This window comes from Vipera ursinii, assembly GCF_947247035.1.
Source record: "Vipera ursinii genome assembly, chromosome: Z".
Taxonomy (NCBI): Eukaryota; Metazoa; Chordata; class Lepidosauria; order Squamata; family Viperidae; genus Vipera; species Vipera ursinii.
In genome coordinates, this window is record NC_139517.1 from 15,607,506 (window position 1) to 15,625,963 (window position 18,458).

Here is an 18,458-nt window from a genome sequence, read left to right on the forward strand (position 1 = left end):
CTTTAAGCACGTCCCGCGTGGCGTAGCTGTAGATATTTTACTTTGCAACCCAGGCAACAGGAAACGAGACGAAACATTTTAAAAGTCACACGTGCCCCGAAACCCAGATTAGTCTCTATTCGGATTGCTAATGACGTCAGAGCAAGTGATTTTCTAGCAATCGGTTTAAGGTGGACGTAAAACATTGGAAAAATTAATTATTTATACACAGAATTATAAAACAACTCTTTATCCTCGCCGGGGGAAAACCCGGTGTGTAATACCTGACACACGGAAACGGACACACATCGGTGAAATATGAACAGTTAAAACAGAGCCGGGCACAGCTTTCATACAGTACAATAGAGCCTTCGCCGACCAATCCGAGAGAGGGAGGAAGAACGCGAGAAAACTACACTTCCCAGAAGGCCGGCGGGCTCCGTTCCCCTTGATTACAAGATGTCTACCTTCAGCAGTAAGTGCGAGAAGACTTTGCCGCGGGTGGGAGGATGTTGGAAGATGGACGGGTGTATATGACGGGCTTTTGTTGTCGACGGTGTCTAGGGGTGCAATGGTGGGCGAGGGTGGAAAGACAGAGGAAGAGGAGGAGGAGGAGGGTGGAAGGATGAAGATTCCGTAGGTACTGTAGAACAGGGGTCTGCAACCTTGACGACTTTAAGACTTGTGGACTTCAGCTCCCAGAATTCTATGCTGGCTAAGGAATTCTGGGAGTTGAAGTCCACAAGTCTTAAAGTCGCCAAGGTTGGGGACCCCTGCTGTAGAGGGTGTTCGAATGTCATGTACCTGAGAGCGATGATGTCGAGGGGGGGCCGGTTCATTCATTACATTTAAATCCTGCCTTTTTTCCTGCAAAGCGTAGTATAGGTAGTCCTCCATTTCTAACAGTTCATTTAGTGACCATTCAAAGTTACAATGGCACTAAAAAAAGTAACTTACGATCATGTCTCACACTTATGACCGCTGCAGCACACACACACCAGTCACGTGATCAAAATTCAGATGCTTGGTGACTGACTCATATTTTGACGGTTGTGGTGGCCCAGGGTCATGTGATCCCCTTTTGGGACCTTCCCACAAGCAAAGTCCATGGGGAAGCCAGATTGACTTTAACAACTGGCAAGAAAGGGTGTAAAATAAGAGCAAAAGTCACTTAACAACTGTCTCACTTAGCAACATAAATTCCGGTCTCAGTTATGGTTGTAAGTCGAGGACTACCTGTATTCAATCTATCGCCTTTCTTTTCAGGACTCCTCTACAGGGTATGCTAGGGTTGTGGTTTGTCAGTAAGTGAGGCCCATCTCTACCAGTTCATTTGGACTTCCAAAGTCGACAGAGGCCTGAAATGCAACACTGAGGGCACCCACAAATCCATTTCAAGCTTTCTTCTGAGGGGCAGAAACGTCATTTGACGAAGCTTGCAAATGATTGGGAATTAGCCAGTTTGGTCTAGTGGTTAAGGCACCAGGCTAGAAAGCAAGAGGCCATGAGTTCAAGTCCCACCTTAGCCATCTAACTGGGTGACCTTGGGCCAGTCATTCTCTCTCAGCCCAACTCACCTCACAGGACTGTTATTGTGGGGGAAATAGGAGGAGGAAGGTGTGCTAGATATGTTCTCCACTGGGGTTATTTGTGAAAATAATAAAGATGGGATATAAATAGGGAGTCTTAGTAGACAATCACTTCAATATGAGCCAGCAGTGTGCTGCAGCTGCCAAAAAAGCCAACACAGTGCTAGGCTGCATTAACAGAGGGAGAGAATCAAGATCAAGTGAAGTACTAATACCACTTTACAATGCTTTGGTAAGGCCACACCTGGAATACTGCATCCAGTTTTGGTCACCACAATGTAAAAAAGATGTCGAGACTCTAGAAAGGGTACAGAGAAGAGCAACAAAGATGATTGGGGGACTGGAGGCTAAAACATAGGGAACGGTTGCTGGAATTGGGTATGTGTAGTTTAACGAAGAGAAGAGTGAGGGGTGACATGATAGCAGTGTTCCAATATCTCAGGGGCTGCCACAAAGAAGAGGGAGTCAAGCTATTCTCCAAAGCACCTGAAGGCAGGACAAGAAGCAACGAATGGAAACTAGTCAAGGAGAGAAGCAACCTAGAACTAAGGAGAAACTTCCTGACAGTTAGAACAATTAACCAGTGGAACGACCTGCCTCCAGAAGTGGTGAATGCTCCAACACTGGAAGTTTTTAAGAAGAGACTGGACAGCCATTTGTCTGAAATGGTATAGGGTTTCCTGCCTGAGCAGGGAGTTGGACTAGATGACCTCCAAGGTCCCTTCCAACTTATTATTATTAAATAATTCCACCCCAATTTAAGAATATAGGCAAACTAGGTGCTGAGGTGAAAGGTGGATCTGGGCTTGGATCAACATGTGCTGCAATTTCAACACCTACCCACCCATGACAACCCACTAACTCTTTTTTCCTCTCTTTCCTATTCTTGATAAATCTCATGCCACAGTCTGCTATTGCTGCAAAACCCAAACTTTGCAGCTATAGATACTTTAATTTAAAAATACTTCTCTATGAAAGCTCTTTCTAAAATTGTACAAGATAGCATTTACATAGTCCTCAACTTACAACAGTTTGTTTAGTGGACATTCAAAGTTACAATGGCACTGAAAATGTGAGTTATGACCATTTTCCACACTGATGACCATTGTAGCATCCCCATGGCCACATAATCACAATTCAGATGCTTGCCTCGTATTTTTGACGATGGCAGTGTCCCAGGATCATGTGATCATCTTTTGTGATCTTCTGACAAAGAAAGTAAATGGGGAAGCCAGGTTACTAACTTAACAATTGCAGTGATTCACTTAACAAGTGTGGCAATAAAGGTTGTAAAATGGGGCAAAACTGCCTCACTTAGCAACAGAAATTTTAGGCTCAGTTGTGTTTGTAAGTCAAAGACTACCTGTCCTTTCATATATTTAAAATACTTAGATGTCAGTTTCTATTAACAATGTTCACAGTGTCAGAACAGATGCAAACCAAAAGCAAACTGCCTGTAAAAAAAAAAGACCAGGAAAAAAAAGCAAAATCTAACAAAAGCCTGTGTAATAAAACAAAGTTTTCCAGATACTTGTGTAACAACAGGCTGGCTGTTTTAAAAGGATGGAGAACATCATGTCCCTAATTACTGTCCATTTGATTTCAGAAGGCTGCAAAGTTTCAGTTTTAATCAATTCTAAAGCAACATGTTGTGCGGCTGATTTTACAGGCAGAACTGTGGCTATGAGGAAACAGATTTATTCAAATTGATAAGCATTGTAGAAGAGCTAAGTATTCAAGTTAGCAAAAAAACAAAAAAAAACAGGAAAAGTCTGGTAGCAATCTTTCTAATACATTCTATTAAAAGACATCACATTATACTTTTTTAATGAAATGTTAATTGGAAAAGGTGCTATCCAGACTACTACTGATCAAGTTTTGAAGTGAGTTAATAGCTATTATCTTTACTGAAAGTTGGGAAGGCACTTTGGATTGCTAGCCCAGATCAGCCTGAGTAAACAATTCCAGATGTTACTGTGAAAAACAAATCTGCAAATCAAAAAATGCCTCTTCCTCTTCTTGCAGGAATGGTAACATATATGAAATCTGCATGGGGCAAGGAACCAGTGATTGTAAGCTCCGTAGTCATTACAGTTGTGGGTGAGTTATACTGATATTCCCTGAAATCCAAATATGTTTTATTTTTAAACCCAAGGGTGCTTTTCCAAAAGGCAACTGGACTTTCTTGTTTTTTTTCCTTGAAAATCTTTCACTTTTCTTCCAAGAAGCTTCTTGGATGAGAAGTGAAACATTTTCAAGGAAAAAAAAACAAATTCCAGTTGCTCTTTGGAAAAACACCTTTGGGACAACCATGACCTGGATGATTGAGAATCTCCATAGACATTTTATTCTTTAACTTTTAGTATCCTTGAGATAGTAGGAGGGGGGGTTGCGGCAGCCCTAACATTGGGGCATTGAGCAGAGCGAGGATTAGCTTTAAAAAAGGATGTTGCATTGAAGATTTCTAGATTACATTCCTAGTATTTCCGACCCTGGTCCCTTTCCAAATCCCTGGCAATTTCTAGCACAGGGTTGACTTTGATATGGGGAACAGACTGGGATTCAGTTAATGGCACTTCTTAGTGTGAAGAAAATCACAGGTTCAATTCCAGACACTTTCAGTTTGGAAAATTCTTGGAAAACCACTATGAGTTCATTCTAGAGAATGTTGGCAAATATCTGAATTGTGGGACTATAAGTCTGGCCCACCGTTTCAAGGAATGATGCTCAGGTACTTCGGTTTTAGGTCGATTTTGTGACCAGTGGTCAAATTTAGCTTGCTGGAGGGGTTTGTAGTTCCCATTGTCGATCATTCTGAGTAAATTTATTCATTCACTTATGGTAGCTTTGTATATTGCTGGATAGCCAGCATGCAACATATATGTTAAATGTATTTCTGGCATGCATCTTTGTTTTCATTTTTTTTCAGCTGTAACATTGCCATGGGTGAGCCCCTATGCCCATTATTCCACACTGATGAACGAGAACATGCCATATCACTACCCAGGTGCATCTACATCTACATTTCTAGTTTTTAAAAGCAGCTTTGTAGTTTTAGGCCAGGGGTAGGCAACCTCGGCTCTTTTATGACTCATGGACTTCAACTCCCAGAATTCCTGAGCCAGCATGGCTCAGCTTGGAAACCTCTCCCTTTCCCCTCAGCATGGCTGACTCAGGAATTCTGGGAGTTGAAGTCCATGAGTCATAAAAGAGCCGAGGTTGCCTACCCCTGTTTTAGGCATAGCAAAGAAGCAGCACGTTATTTTCATCAATTTTTAATATGTAATACGTTGCACAGATGCATGTGACTGAACCATTTTTGGGGAGAAAGGTACAGGCAGTCCCTTGATGTAAAGTGTCCAGGTTGCAGACAACTCATACTTAGAAACAGGCGGGCCTGCTACTAAAAATGGCAAATGACCTTCTCCTTCCTTGAGCTGATAAATCACTGAAGCCGCACAGAGTTTTCACAGGTGTCACTTAAATGTGAGCCAGCAGTTTGCTGCAGCTGCCAAAACAGCCAACAGAATCTTGGGCTGCAGTAACAGAGGGATAGAATCAAGATCACGTGAAGCGCTAGCACCATTTTATAACGTTTTTGGTAAGACCACACTTGGAACATTGCATCCAGCTTTGGTTGCCACAATGTAAAAAAAGATGCTGAGACTCTAGAACAGGGGTAGGCAACCTTGGCTCTTTGATGACTCGTGGACTTCAACTCCCAGAATTCCTGAGCCAGCATGGCTCAGCATGGAAACCTCTCTTTTCCCTCAGCATGGCTGGCTCAGGAATTCTGGGAGTTGAAGTTCACGAGTCATCAAAGAGCCAAGATTGCCTACCCCTGCTCTAGAAAGAGTCCAGAGAAGAGCAGCACAGATGATTAGAGGCTAAAACTATGAAGAATAGTTGCTGGAATTTGGTATGGCCACTTTAATGAAAAGAAGGACCTAAAGGTGACATTCCAATTATCTAAGGCAGGGGTGTGAAACTGCCGGCCCGCAGGCCAGTTGCATCATGCAGAGTCCAAGCCCACCCCAGCTCCAGCAATGTGGAAAAAGTAGCGATACATCACGACATATCACATGACGCGGCGAGTTTGACACCCGTGATCTTAAGGGGTTGCCACAAAGAAGAGGGGGTCAAGCTACTCTCCAAAGCGCCTGAAGGCAGAACAAGAAGCAATGGATGGAAACTAACCAAAGAGAGAAGCAACCTAGAACTAAGGAGAAACTTCCTGACAGTTAGAACAATTAATCAGTGGAACGACTTGCCTCCAGAAACTGTGAATGCTCCAACACTGGAAGTTTTTAAAGAAGAGATTGGACAACCATTTGTCTGAAATGGTATAGGGCAGTGATGGCGAACTTTTTAGAGACCGAGTGCCCAAACTGCAATCCAAAACCCACTTATGTATTGTCAGGTGCTGGGGGGGCATGGCCCATTGGGTAGACATGGCTGTGGTGGTAACGGCAGAGTGGGTGGGACTAAAAAGTTCAATCAATCAATTCCAACTTTGCGAGATCTTTTTTTCCCTGAGAAGTTGGAACTGATTGATTGAAACTGGGTTTTTTTGCACAGGGCGGCAGAGGCCTAATGCGAAAAGGTTTTATAAAACCCAGCTGTAGGACTGGGGCGACGGGACGTGTGCCCACAGAGAGGGCTCTGCGTGCCACCTGTGGCACCCGTGCCATAGGTTCGCCACCACGGATATAGGGCTTCCTGCCTGAGCAGGGGGTCAGACTAGAAGACCTTCAAGGTCCCTTCCAACTCTGTTATTCTTTTTTCATGAATATACAGCCTGTGTTCAGGGTTCATGAAAATACTGCCTGGCTTCAGCGTTTCATCAGCTCAAGGAAGGAGAACGCTGCCCAACATTTTTAGTAATAAGACAGCCTGTCTGTAAGCATAAGTTCCGACTTATGTACACATCTGAGTTAAAGACAGACGTAGGAATGGATCTCATGATTAACCCAGGGAGTGCCTGTATGTGAAGGGAGACATAAGGATGGGGTGTTATAGAGCAGTTTAAACTATTTTTCTTTCTGCTTTAATTATTATTGGGTTGGGCAGGCAGAGAATGGGCATCAGAAAAAAATGGAGGGAAAACTATTTTCAGGTTTCTCTGTGCTGACAGCGGATAGTTTTCTGATAACATTTGGGCATCTCAACCTTTATGGTGTATAAGCCACAGGATACAGCTTAGCGTATTGATTCAGTTGTAGGTAAGTCAGTGAATTAAATCTAATGCAATGATGCTGAATTGAGATTTTTACTTAACCAGAGATTAAATGAACTACAATTATCTAGGTCAAGATAATACCCGTGGGATGTTTTTCATGGGATGCGCTTACCTAATATAGGTGATCCTCAACTTACAACAGTTTGTTTAGGGACTGCTCAAAGTTACAACAACACTAAAAAATCTGACTTATGACTGTTTTTCAGTGACGACCTTTGCAGCATCCCCATGAACATGTGATCATAATTCAGATGCTTGGCAACCAGTTCATACTAATGACCTTTCCCGTGTCCCGAGGTCACGTGATCCCCTTTTGCAACCTTTTCACAAGCAAAGTCAATGGAGAAGCCAGATTCCCTTAACAACCGTGTTACCAGCTTATCAACTGCAGTGATTTACTTAACAACTGCGGCAAGAATGGTCGCAAAACGGGGCAACACTCACTTCGCCAATGAGTCATTTAATAACAGAAATTTGGGGCTCTATTGTGGTCACAATTCGAGGACTACCTGTAGAGATAGTCCTTGACTTACAGTTGGGCCTGAAACTTCCATTGCTAAGCGAGTTGCACCTGATTTTTATGACCTTTTTTTGCCATGGTCATTAATCAAATCATCACCGTTATGAAGTGAACATCGTCATTAAGTGAATCGAGTTTCTCCCATTGACTTTGCTTGTTGGGAGCCAGCTGGGAAGGTCACAAAGGGTGATGTGACCCTGGGATGCTTCAACAATCACAAACCCAAGCCAGTTGCCAAGGGCCCAAATTTTGATCCTGTGGCTTAGGGATGCTGTGACAGTCATAAGTGCAAGGACCGTTGTCACTTTTCTCAGCGCCATTGTAATTTCAAACAGTCGCTAAACAAATGCTTGTAAATCAAGGACTACCTGTATGCCTAGCTACAAATAAACAAGCTATATTTTGTCTTAGCATGTTAAGATGTGAAATCAGGCCTGAGTAATGTACTTAATTTAAGAGAGGCAAGATTTGTTCCCCACGCTAGGCCAAAACCAATATGGTTTAGTATGAGAATCCAGGCATTGAATCAAGCGCTCCGTGTCCTTCCTTGCAGTATATAGTTCTGTAAGTGTTGCCACTGGACGTTTACAGTATGCTCATTTGGTTGATGTTCATGTTTCTCCTTTCTTCATCATAGTCCCAGTTCGAGATGATGGCAATATGCCAGATGTTCCCGCTCATCCCTGTGACAAGGAAGGTGAACGGCTTGAGTGGCTGAAGAAATGAGAGTCAGCAGAGTGAGAGTTACCACTGAAGAGGCAGATCTCCCCACAAGATGCCACTGCCTTGGTTGTATATGTGTGTTGTTCCCGGGGGCAATAAATTTCCTGGCTTTTCTGTCATTTTGGTTGAAAATTTAGACCGGGGGGGGGAGGGGGGGTAGGAGAACCTGGAATTTTTGGAATACTTATCCTCATAAAATCAGATGGTTAAAGTTCTACTTAGGAGACTTAATCAAGTCACGTTTTTGTTTTGTTTTTTTAACTAATGGAGCTGGGATTTTTTTCCCCCTGAGTTAAAAGAGTTTGATACCGCTCGCTGCGTATGCTGTCACAAATGGCTGTTTTAAAAGAAACAGTGACAACCTGCTACACCAGTTGGGGAAGAAAGAGGTGAGCAAACTCTCTTGCGTTTCAGATTGTCAAGAAATATTTTTTAAAAAGATCCTTAAGGGAGGTACAGAGAAGACAAGACTGCGCAGTGTCAGAAAATTCTTGGGGGAAAAAAGTGGTAGAGAGTTATTTCGGTCTCCGTTGTTTATTGATAAGGAATTCCTTCCTTCTACCTCCCACTTCTAAATCAGGATACGGAACCAAAGTCCTGGAGGAAAATTTGACAGGGTTTATACACGCCAAGCCATAATATGCTTTGTTCGGTTTCAACACAGCATGATATATCCATGCAGCGGTTATTTCTAAACTTAGGTCAGTCAGTGATTTAATGTGGTGTGGGGGCCCAGCTAATTGTGGCTTATATATATGCCTTATTCACTTTCCTTGGTAGACCCAAGGGGTGCTAGTAAAAACTGCAGGCACAACTTGTGCAATGTATTAAGCCAAGCAGACTGGTTCATAAGTGTGTGCTCGTCTCCGGGTTGCAGAGTGTGCTGAGCTTTTAAGGCTTGTCGGAATATGTTTATCCATCCAGAATGACTGCCAGTTTCTGTTACAGAAACTGGATTTTTCCCTTTAAACACAGTCTGCGTCATACTGCATTGCCACAAGCACAGTATTCGCCCTCCTAAATAAGTAGAATAATGTTAGGAAAGAACTGCTTTTAAAAACAAAGTTAGCTACTTTAATTCTGACTTCTGCAAGCTAAGGACTTCAGGTTTTCATGACCCCATCAGCTTTACATAGCCTCCCCCCCCCCCCGCTCCTTGTATGTACGTATGCACACACACACACACCTTTGCATCAGTTTGAACTCCTGGTGATTGCTTGTAGAAGACCCTGAAGTTTTCTTTGAAATATTTTTGAGCAGAGGTTTGCCGTGGCCTCCTTCCTAGGGCTGAGAATGAGTGACCGACTGATGTAATCCAGCTGGCTTTGTGCCTAAGACAGGACTAGAACTCATGGTCTCCCGATTCTAGCCTGTTGCCTTAAACATTACATCATACCGGCTCTTTTGTACCTTAGATCAGCGATGACTAACTTTTTAGAGACTGAGTGCCCAAACCACACCCCAAACCCACTTATTTATCACAAAGCGCCAGGACCCCATAAGCATTGTGGTGCCCTAGGGGGGGGGGGCATAGGGGCGTGGCTGCAGTGGTCACAGCACACTGGATGGGCGTGACTAGGGTGGGCACGGCCACCTTGATGTTGCTCATGGGGAACACCTGTGGGGGCTGGGGAGGCCCAGGGGGTCTCTGGCGGGTGGGGTAGTGGGCAGGAGGCCCAGCACAGATGGGGGGGAGGCACACAATGCTAGCCAGGACTGGGGGGTCATGGCGACGGTGGGGATCTGGCTTTCCCCACTCGGGGTGGCCTTTGGCTTGCTGGGCGTGGGCGTGCTCTGCCACCTCTACTTGGGCTTGCTAGCCGGCCGCTTCACCTCCTTTGTGCTGGGTGGAGATGCCTAGTAGACCTGCACAAGCTGCTGGCAATGGCGGCGTGCGTGCCCACAGAGGGCTCTGCGTGCTGCCTCTGGCACATGTGCCATAGGTTCGCCACCACTGCCTTAGATCTTGGTTAAAGGAGGCACACCAAAAGATGCAGTGATAATGAGAGTATGGACGCTGTCAAGTTTTATTGGTTTAATGCATCATTCAAATCTTGCACAAAGTAGAAGCCATAAGCTTGAAGGTTGCTAAGTTGTATTTCTGTGACTCTTCAAAATCCAAAAATGCAAGCAGACTGCAGCTGTGGTTTGTTCAAATATTATCATTCCTAAGGTAAAAGGTAAAGGTTCCCCCCCACACGCGTGCTAGTCGTTTCCAACTCTAGGGGCCGGTGCTCATCTCCGTTTCAAAGCCGAAGAGCCAGCGCTTGTCCGAGGACGTCTCCGTGGTCATGTGGCCGGCATGACTAGACGCCAAAGGCGCACGGAACGCTGTTACCTTCCCACCGTAGTGGTCCCTATGGTTATATTGGGAGCGGGGAATTCCCGATCCGTATGACTAGCGGGAAAGTCTTGGTACTTTTTGGGTGTTACCTTGAGGAGGAAATGACAGGAAAAGAGTGCTAGCTCTTGCTCTCTTCTGGACTGGCAAAGGTATGCTAAGTTCTTAAACTGACACATAAAACAATTTGCATAAATACGCAGGTCAATAGCACAGAAATTATTTCCTTTAATACAGACTTCAATTGGCCTTTTAATCATGCTGGATCTCATGATGCCATAGATCGAGACACTGTTAAAAATCCTGAAGGAAGATTAAAAGAACTCAGCCTTCCCTCGAACCGTGGTTTTCCAACCAACATCCACAGAAAATGCCACGACAGAACGCAACAATGACCGTTTCTGTGCACTTTCTAATGCACACGAGCCACATTTTCCCCTTTTCCCTCACCTACCAGAATTACAAATCCAGAGTCCAGAATGGCAAGTGTGGGAATGCTGGACACTGACCTCTCAAAAGGGTTCTTCCTCAATCTTGAAAGGGTAGGAATGTTTCTGCTCAAATTGTTTCTTCCCCACTCACAACTTTACGGACACAAGTTAAGTCCATTGTGGATTCAGTTCTGTGACTTAAGCTAATCCACTGAATATTCTTACACGTTGACTCCAAACTTTTCTTGGAGTTTAACTCCATCACCACTTCTTCTACCATTTCCCCCCACCCCAACAGTTCAGATCATCTTTCACAGATGTGATTGATGTCCTGCTATTCCTTAAATCCTGGTTGGTATCCAAGGGAAAAAAAAGACGCCTGCAAGGCACCCTGATGGCCAGCCTAGCTGCCACATGGGTAATATATATATATATTTATATTTATGCTTTCCTTAGATAAGGGGCCAGCCTCAGTCAAAATCAGAACAGGCACCAGGGCTAGGAAACTTTGAGTAATGGAGTAACTTGTCCTGGGGACTGGACTGCTGCCAGGCTGTGCTGAGAACATCATCCTGTTCACACTGGAAATCCTCTTCAGATTTTATCTGCAGCCACAAAAACCAAAATTTATTATTACTTGTGCAGGAGTCATCAATCTCTGCAGTTAAAATAAGTCAGGTTTCATATATTTGCATAAGCTGACATACTGTATTTCTGTGTCATTTTAATTGTTTCTAATAAAGATATCAACCACTTCTGGATTTTGATTTCCCTCACCCACAATTCAGAACTAGGATAGCTTTTTAAGTTTGGCCAAGTTTACTAATTTGAGAAAAACAGAAATGCAATTGTTTTCCATTTTCTAGGGTGTGAGTGAATGTCTATCATTCTATCTTCATCACAATCCATAGACAGCATGGTGGAAGGAATAAAAACACCTAATCTAAATCCATGTTAGATAACATTCACTCCTGTGACTTCTGGATAAGCATACAATACAATCATTAGATGGATAGGAGAAAATATGCGGTAACCATTATTTAAAAGATGAACTTAGCCTGGAAAAATAAGTAATTGTTAGAAACTAAAGATTGCCCCACTTTGATTTCTAACAGAGAGAAGGTGAAACACTGTAAGGTTCCAAGATTCTGTTATTGTAGCCTTGTTGTTGTTAGTTGTGAAGTCTTGTCCGACCCATCGCGACCCCATGGACAACGTTCCTCCAGGCCTTCCTGTCCTCTACCATCTTCTGGAGTCCATTTAAGCTCACGCCTCCTGCTTCAGTGACTCCACCCAGCCACCTCATTCTCTGTCATCCCCTCCTTCTATTGCCCTCAATCTTTCCCAGCATTAGGCTCTTCTCCAGTGAGTCCTTCCTTCTCATTAGGTGGCCAAAGTATTTGAGTTTCAACTTCAGGATCTGGCCTTCTAAAGAGCAGTCAGGGTTGATCTCCTCTAGGACTGACCGGTTTGATCGCCTTGCAGTCCAAGGGACTCGCAGGAGTCTTCTCCAGCACCAGAGTTCAAAGGCCTCAATTCTTTGGCGCTCAGCCTTTCTTATGGTCCAACTTTCACAGCCATACATTGCAACTGGGAAAACCATGGCCTTGACTATACGCACTTTTGTTGGCAGGGTGATGTCTCTGCTTTTTAGTGTGCTGTCTAGATTTGCCATGGCTTTCCTCCCCAGGAGCAAGCGTCTTTTAATTTCTTGGCTGCAGTCTCCATATTGTAGCCTACAGTATATCAACACAGGTAGTCCCAGCTTAACAACCCAAATTGGGGCAGGATTTTCCATCAATAAGCAAAGTTGTTAGGCAAAACATCATGCAACCACACTGCATGCCAATGGCAGTTCCAGTAGTATTCTTGGTTGTGCTCAATGGGCCAGAACTCATGCTGCTTCTGCCCTTTTGGGCTGGACTCTGCTTCAACTCCACCAGCCATCTATCTTCCCCCCTCCCCCCATCTCCACCCTTTGGGCTGCCTTAAAGCCTGGATACCTCTGCCACCCCAGCTGACCTTTGCTATCTTCCCCCCCCCCAATGCCAGGATGTGCCAACCTGGCTCTTCTTGAAGCAGCTGCTAGCTGCACGAGGCCCTGAGAAGACTGTGCGGAGGCCTTGCACCCAGCCAGCAGCTGCCTTGGCCAGGCACATCTTTTCAGCAGCAGGAGGAAGAAGACAGCGAAGGTCAGCTGGGAGCAGTGGGGAGTGCCAAGTGGTGGGGGCAGCAGAGGCAGGGGGCAATGGAGTACGGTGGCCAAAAGGGCAGATTGGGGGGTAGGGGGAAATAGGCAGGAGGTTGATTTAGATCAGGGCTTTTCAACCTTTTCACCCACTGTACCACTTTTAGGATGTGGCAACATCCGAGTACCACCAGTCGCCTAGCAAGGTGTCAAAAACGTGATGAGCAAAAAAAAAAAAAAAAGGAAAAAAGTGATGAAGTACAGGTAGTCCTCGACTTACAACAGTTCGCTTACTGACTGTTTGAAGTTACAATGGCACTGAAAAAAGTGACCCCAAGCCACAGCCGAGCAAGACACCTGCCTGCCCACCCGGTGGCTCTTTTCCTCCTGTCCGAGGTTTTCATTGTTGTCAGCATTTCTGTTGAGGATTGGCAGCGGGGGTGGGGTGGGATGGGTGTTTAGTTTTTATTCCCCTCCCCCTCTGGTGGGTGGTTGCAGCAGGTTTTGGTCACTTCACATGACCCTGGGACACTGTGACGGTCATAAATATGAATCAGTTGCCAAGCATCTGAATGTAAATCACAAGACCCTGGAGATGCTGCAACATTCCAGCTGATCGGCGCTTCTTTTGCGCTCAGCAGAAGCGCCAGGATCAGTGCCAAGCTCCAGCTGGAGCCTGGCGCTGATCCTGGCGCTTCCGCTGAGCCCTGACAGCCCTGCAGCTCCAGCCATCTCTCGCTCAGGCTTGTGTGGTGCTGCCACCGGTTCAGCTCATTCCCCTCTCCTGCTACCACTTTTCTAGGATGGCTGTGTACCACCTGCCAGGTGCCAATGTACCACAGGTGGTACCCGTACCACTGGTTGAAAAGCCCTGCTTTAGATTGCAGGAGCATCCAACGTTCCCAGTACCTGTACAGGGAAATCGTCCATGGGCAGCAACGTTGGGGCTGCTCGACGCAGTCTCCCTTCCTTCTCCTCCCGCAGATGACGTCGCCGCTTCTTGCTGACGGGGCCTTCACTAGGAGAGATTCTCTCTGGCTCCTGGGTAGACAGGCACCTGGGGGCTTCTTTCTCACAGGGCTCATTCCCTGCGTGGCCAGGAACTGCAACATCTGCACTATGGATTCCTTCATCCTAAATAGAGAAAGCGATGCAACTAGAATCCTCCCACTTTAACATTCCCCCCCCAGTGGGAAGCCACACAGTATTTGCAATATGCGGGGGGGGGGCAGGGACTCTGGGGGGGGCGGGGAGAAGAGAGACCTGGCCTTGCTTGCTTTTCTATCCAGTTTGGGGATAGAACCAATGAAGGTAGCAAATAAATCAAAGCTTGATTCCTCCCTACAGTGGCACTTACAGCTTCATGGCGTTTGGCTACCAAACTCTTATTTTTTTGCAGGAAAGGAGCTGTTCTGGAACCCTACTCAATGGGGGGAGGGGCAGTGAGTTATTTATTTATTAAGTTTATTTGTTGCCTGCTTCGCCATGGGGCTGCTCTGGGCAGCTTACAACGGTAAAAAAAGAAAGGAAGGAAAAGAATATCAAATGGAAGCATGATAACCGAATAAAATAATGAAAAAGAACACAACGAGAATACAACGGTAGGGTTATCCAAAAAAAGAAAGAAAGAAAGAAAGATGGATGTGCAGAGAGGGAGGAGAAGTCTGCCATCAATCCAGCAGCCACCACGACCTGTTACTCGTCCCAGCTTCTGCCAACCTAGCAGTTCGAAAGCACATAAAAATGCAAGTAGAAAAGTAGGGACCACTACGGTGGGAAGGTAACAGCGTTCCATGAGCCTTTGGCATCTAGTCATGCTGGCCACATGACCACGGAGACATCCTCGGACAAGTGCTGGCTCTTCGGCTTTGAGAGTTGGAAACGACTAGCACGCATGTGCAGGGGATCTTTACCTTTACCTTTAATGTACTTTATTTGTTTGGACACAACCTGTGTACTCCACAATAGTGTTTTGTTACTCAAGTTTATGGTTTACCGTAACATATTGCATGGATGTAGCTGCTGTGTCTTTAAATGACCCAGTTATACCTATAGCCTAAAGTAGCAATCGTTCTGATTAAATTAAATCATATTTATATTTATTTAAGAAATGTATACAGCCATCTATCTTATATACAACAATGCTTGGTAGCTCACAATAAACCAGTAAAAACAGAGATAAAACAACAGTTCCACACCTTACAAAGGAAAACATCACACTTCCCAACCCAGCACTACATTATCATCATATCGGCTCCACATTTGCTGGGCTCACTCCCCTCCTAGCCCAATACTGGTGGAAAGAGCTAGGACTTTACAGCCTTCCAGAAGGCTAAGAGGAAAAGGTCCCTCCAGATCTCATTGAAATAAATAGAAGTGTTAGCATGTATGGCAGCGGTGTCAAACTGCCGGTCCGCAGGCCGGAGCGCCACGGAGAAACCGCGCCCATCCCATTTTCGGCCATGGGAAAAAGTTCTGATACGTTGCGCGACGTCACATGATGCCGCGAGTTTGACATGCCTGATGTATGGTAATATTCTTTCCTGGAGACAAGTCAAGCATTAACATGGCTCCTGACACTTTCCAACTCTTCCATAGTCTTAGAATTAAGAAACTGGAAAAAAGGAGCAAGTGTCAGGGCACATAGATGCTCTGCTAAGTCTTAGCTCATGCACACTGTAAGCTGCATTCACATATCGCATGCATTGCTACTGCATAAGACACAACCAAGTACACACATTATGCTAAGACTTAAACCATCATTTAGAAATAGTATGTATGAATTCATACAACACCCAAACAAGCAAACCATCTTAAAGATGAGAGCAATGTGTAAACCCGACCTTGTCTAAAGCTCTTTCTTACCTCCAAGACAATATCAAGGTGGCCTTGTCTGTAATCATCACCGTAGGAATCCAAAACTCTCATGAGAAACCTCAGAAGAAGTAGAAAGACATTCTTTTAAACCAACTCTTTTGTATAATTGTGCTCTTTTCTAGCCAGGAATTCTGTCTCACAAAATGAAAATTGGGGTGAAAACAGGTAAGTTTTAGATGAAAGAAGTTAAAATTCCTCTCTTTGGTATAAACGTGCAGCCTTTTTGTTCAGAAGCAGGGTTATCATTAAATCCTGATGAACTACAGTTCCCAGAAGACCCAGCCAGCCTAGGTTATTGTTGACAGTCCTGGGAAGGGCAGCTCAGCAAATTATGAAAAGTCACAAAAGTCACAAAGAGCCTTGGTGGAGCAGTGGGCTAATGCCTCCTTAAGTAACACCAGCTGCCTGAAATTAGTACAGGTTCGAGTCCCACCAGGCTCAAGGTTGACTCAGCCTTCCATCCTTCCGAGGTAGGTAAAATGAGGACCCAGATTGTTGGGGGCAATTAAGCTGACTTTGTAATAATGCCGCTTGGGGGGGGGGGCAAAATCCCTAACAAGCAGGCATATACATAGAATGAAGGCTACTGCTAAGCTTGTAAGCCGCCCTGAGTCTTCGGAGAAGGGCGGGATATAAATGTAATAAAAATAAATAAATAAATAAATAAATTAAATATCCTCTGGGTCCAATGCAGCTAGTTTTTAAAATTGTAGCACTGCACAAAGGGGAATATACGCAACATTTTGCACCTACTGTATCTTCTGACTCACCTCCTTTCCTGTTTGAGACGCAGTGTTATTCTCTGGACCTGATGGAGCCGATTTAACATTCTCTCATTCACCTATAATGGGGATCAATATTAGCTAGACATCTTTTTTCCATTTACTCAACAATTCCCTCCTCTTCCACCTCAGTCTTCACTTAACAGGTGTGTTACTTAAATTTTTCACTGTAGCTCTATGTAGTAGCCACATAGTAGTTTTCCTGAACACCTATGAATGCTGGATTGAGGCCAGAAAGACCTAGGTTCAAATCTTCATCCAACCTTATATAGTAAGAGATCTCTCTCAAGTCTATCTTATTTCACAAGATTGTTGTTAGAAATATTGCTAATAGACAGGGGAAAACATATTCACGCCTCTCATGTACCTGTTCTAACTCCTTGCAACGTTGGGCAAGCACTTGACACTTGCGCCGAGTCATCTCCTGTTGCCGCAACATATCCTCCTCCTCCTCTTCTTCCGGTATCCCGCCATCAGCAAATTCCACCTCAGTCTCTAACTCACTTTCTAGGATATTTCCACCAAAAAGAGGGGGCAATGCCAGCTCTGAGCCAGGAGGCACTGAAAATTCTTCAAAACCGACAGCAGCCATGACTCTGTTCTAAAAAATTTAAGAGAAAGCAATAAATATAAAATAACCACAGCTATATCAACTTGACCACAGTAAAATAATCTAGGGATTCACTTGAAAAACATCTTTCCAAACATTTGAGCTAGCCACTCTCTGTCAGATTAACTTACCATATAGGGTTGTTGTCTGTGTGTGTGTGTGTGTGTGTGTGTGTGTGTCTGTGTGTGTGGTGGAGGAATAGAAGAGAAAGAGAGGAAGGAAGAGAGGAAGAAAGAAGGAAAATATAGATTATGAAATAAAGAGGTAAATCCCCTTTTCCAGCAATATTTAAAATAGGATACAGGTGATTTATAGTCACCTCTATTGATATGTGTAGAGTATGTAATAATTCTGTTGATATTTTTGTGAAAATAAAGTCCTGCTTAATTAAATCTGACCTGTTCTTTGATCATATAAGATTGCACATTTCCCCTTTGGTTACTACAGGTAGTCCTTGACTTACAACCATTCATTTTGCGATAATTCAAAGTTACAGTAGCATTGAAAAAAGTGAATTACAACCAGGGCTTTTTTTCTCATAGAACGCTCAGAACGGAGTTCCGGCACCTTTTTTGGATGGAACCATGTAGGGTAGGCAAGGCGGGTTGTATGACATGTGTGAGTTCCGGCACCTTTTTCTTTTACCAAAAAAGCACTGATGACAACCAACCCTTCCACTTACAACTGTCACTGCATCCCCACAGTCACATGATCAAAATAGGATTGCTTGGCAACTGGCATATATTTACCAGGGTTGCAGCATCCCGAGATCATCTGTTTGCCATCTACAACTTTCCTGGCTAGGTTCTGACAAGCAATGTCGATGGTGAAGCTGGATTTGCTTAATGCCCTTGTGATTCACTTAACAACCACAGTAATTTGCTTAACAACAAAGACAAAAAAAAGGTCGTAAAATCAGGTGTGACTCACTTAGCAACAGGAATTCTGGTCCCAAGTAAAAGAACTACCTGTAAGTTGAAAATAAATGCAGAGACACTCCTACCTTTTTCAATGAGACCACGAAAAACACAGGGACGACCCGACGCCGATTGATGACGTGTTCAAGCAGCTAACAAAAGCGCTGTAGCAACAAAGAAGTTTCGTGCCCGCGGTTTAATTGGAGGAAGGGAGGCGTCGCACTCCGATGATCTCTGAGCATAAGTTGACCCGACCCTTGAC

At 44.4% G+C, this 18,458-nt stretch overlaps 2 protein-coding genes across 4 annotated transcripts; one reads left to right on the top strand and one right to left on the bottom strand.

Annotated features, from left to right (window-relative positions):
- Positions 1–281: 281 nt before the first annotated feature.
- Positions 282–8,153, top strand: NDUFA3 (NADH:ubiquinone oxidoreductase subunit A3). Its single transcript, XM_083379105.1, has 4 exons — positions 282–454; positions 3,594–3,668; positions 4,498–4,575; positions 7,965–8,153. The coding sequence occupies exons 1-4, from the start codon at positions 439–441 to the stop codon at positions 8,051–8,053; spliced, it is 258 nt and encodes an 85-aa protein (XP_083235231.1). The 5' UTR covers positions 282–438; the 3' UTR covers positions 8,054–8,153.
- Positions 8,154–10,065: 1,912 nt separating this feature from the next.
- On the bottom strand, positions 10,066–18,332 carry TFPT (TCF3 fusion partner). Of its 3 annotated transcripts, none has more exons than XM_083378490.1 (6): positions 18,283–18,332; positions 17,037–17,270; positions 16,658–16,728; positions 15,876–15,945; positions 13,920–14,144; positions 10,066–10,483 (listed from the first exon to the last, which is right to left on the bottom strand). In XM_083378490.1, exons 2-6 carry the CDS (start codon positions 17,259–17,261, stop codon positions 10,385–10,387), a joined length of 690 nt encoding a protein of 229 aa, XP_083234616.1. In that variant the 5' UTR covers positions 17,262–17,270; positions 18,283–18,332; the 3' UTR covers positions 10,066–10,384. The 3 variants fall into 3 exon arrangements, with proteins under 3 accessions (XP_083234616.1, XP_083234614.1, XP_083234615.1); XM_083378488.1 differs by having other exon boundaries at positions 10,066–11,427; XM_083378489.1 differs by lacking the exon at positions 18,283–18,332 and adding an exon at positions 18,029–18,135 and having other exon boundaries at positions 10,066–11,427.
- Positions 18,333–18,458: the final 126 nt, after the last annotated feature.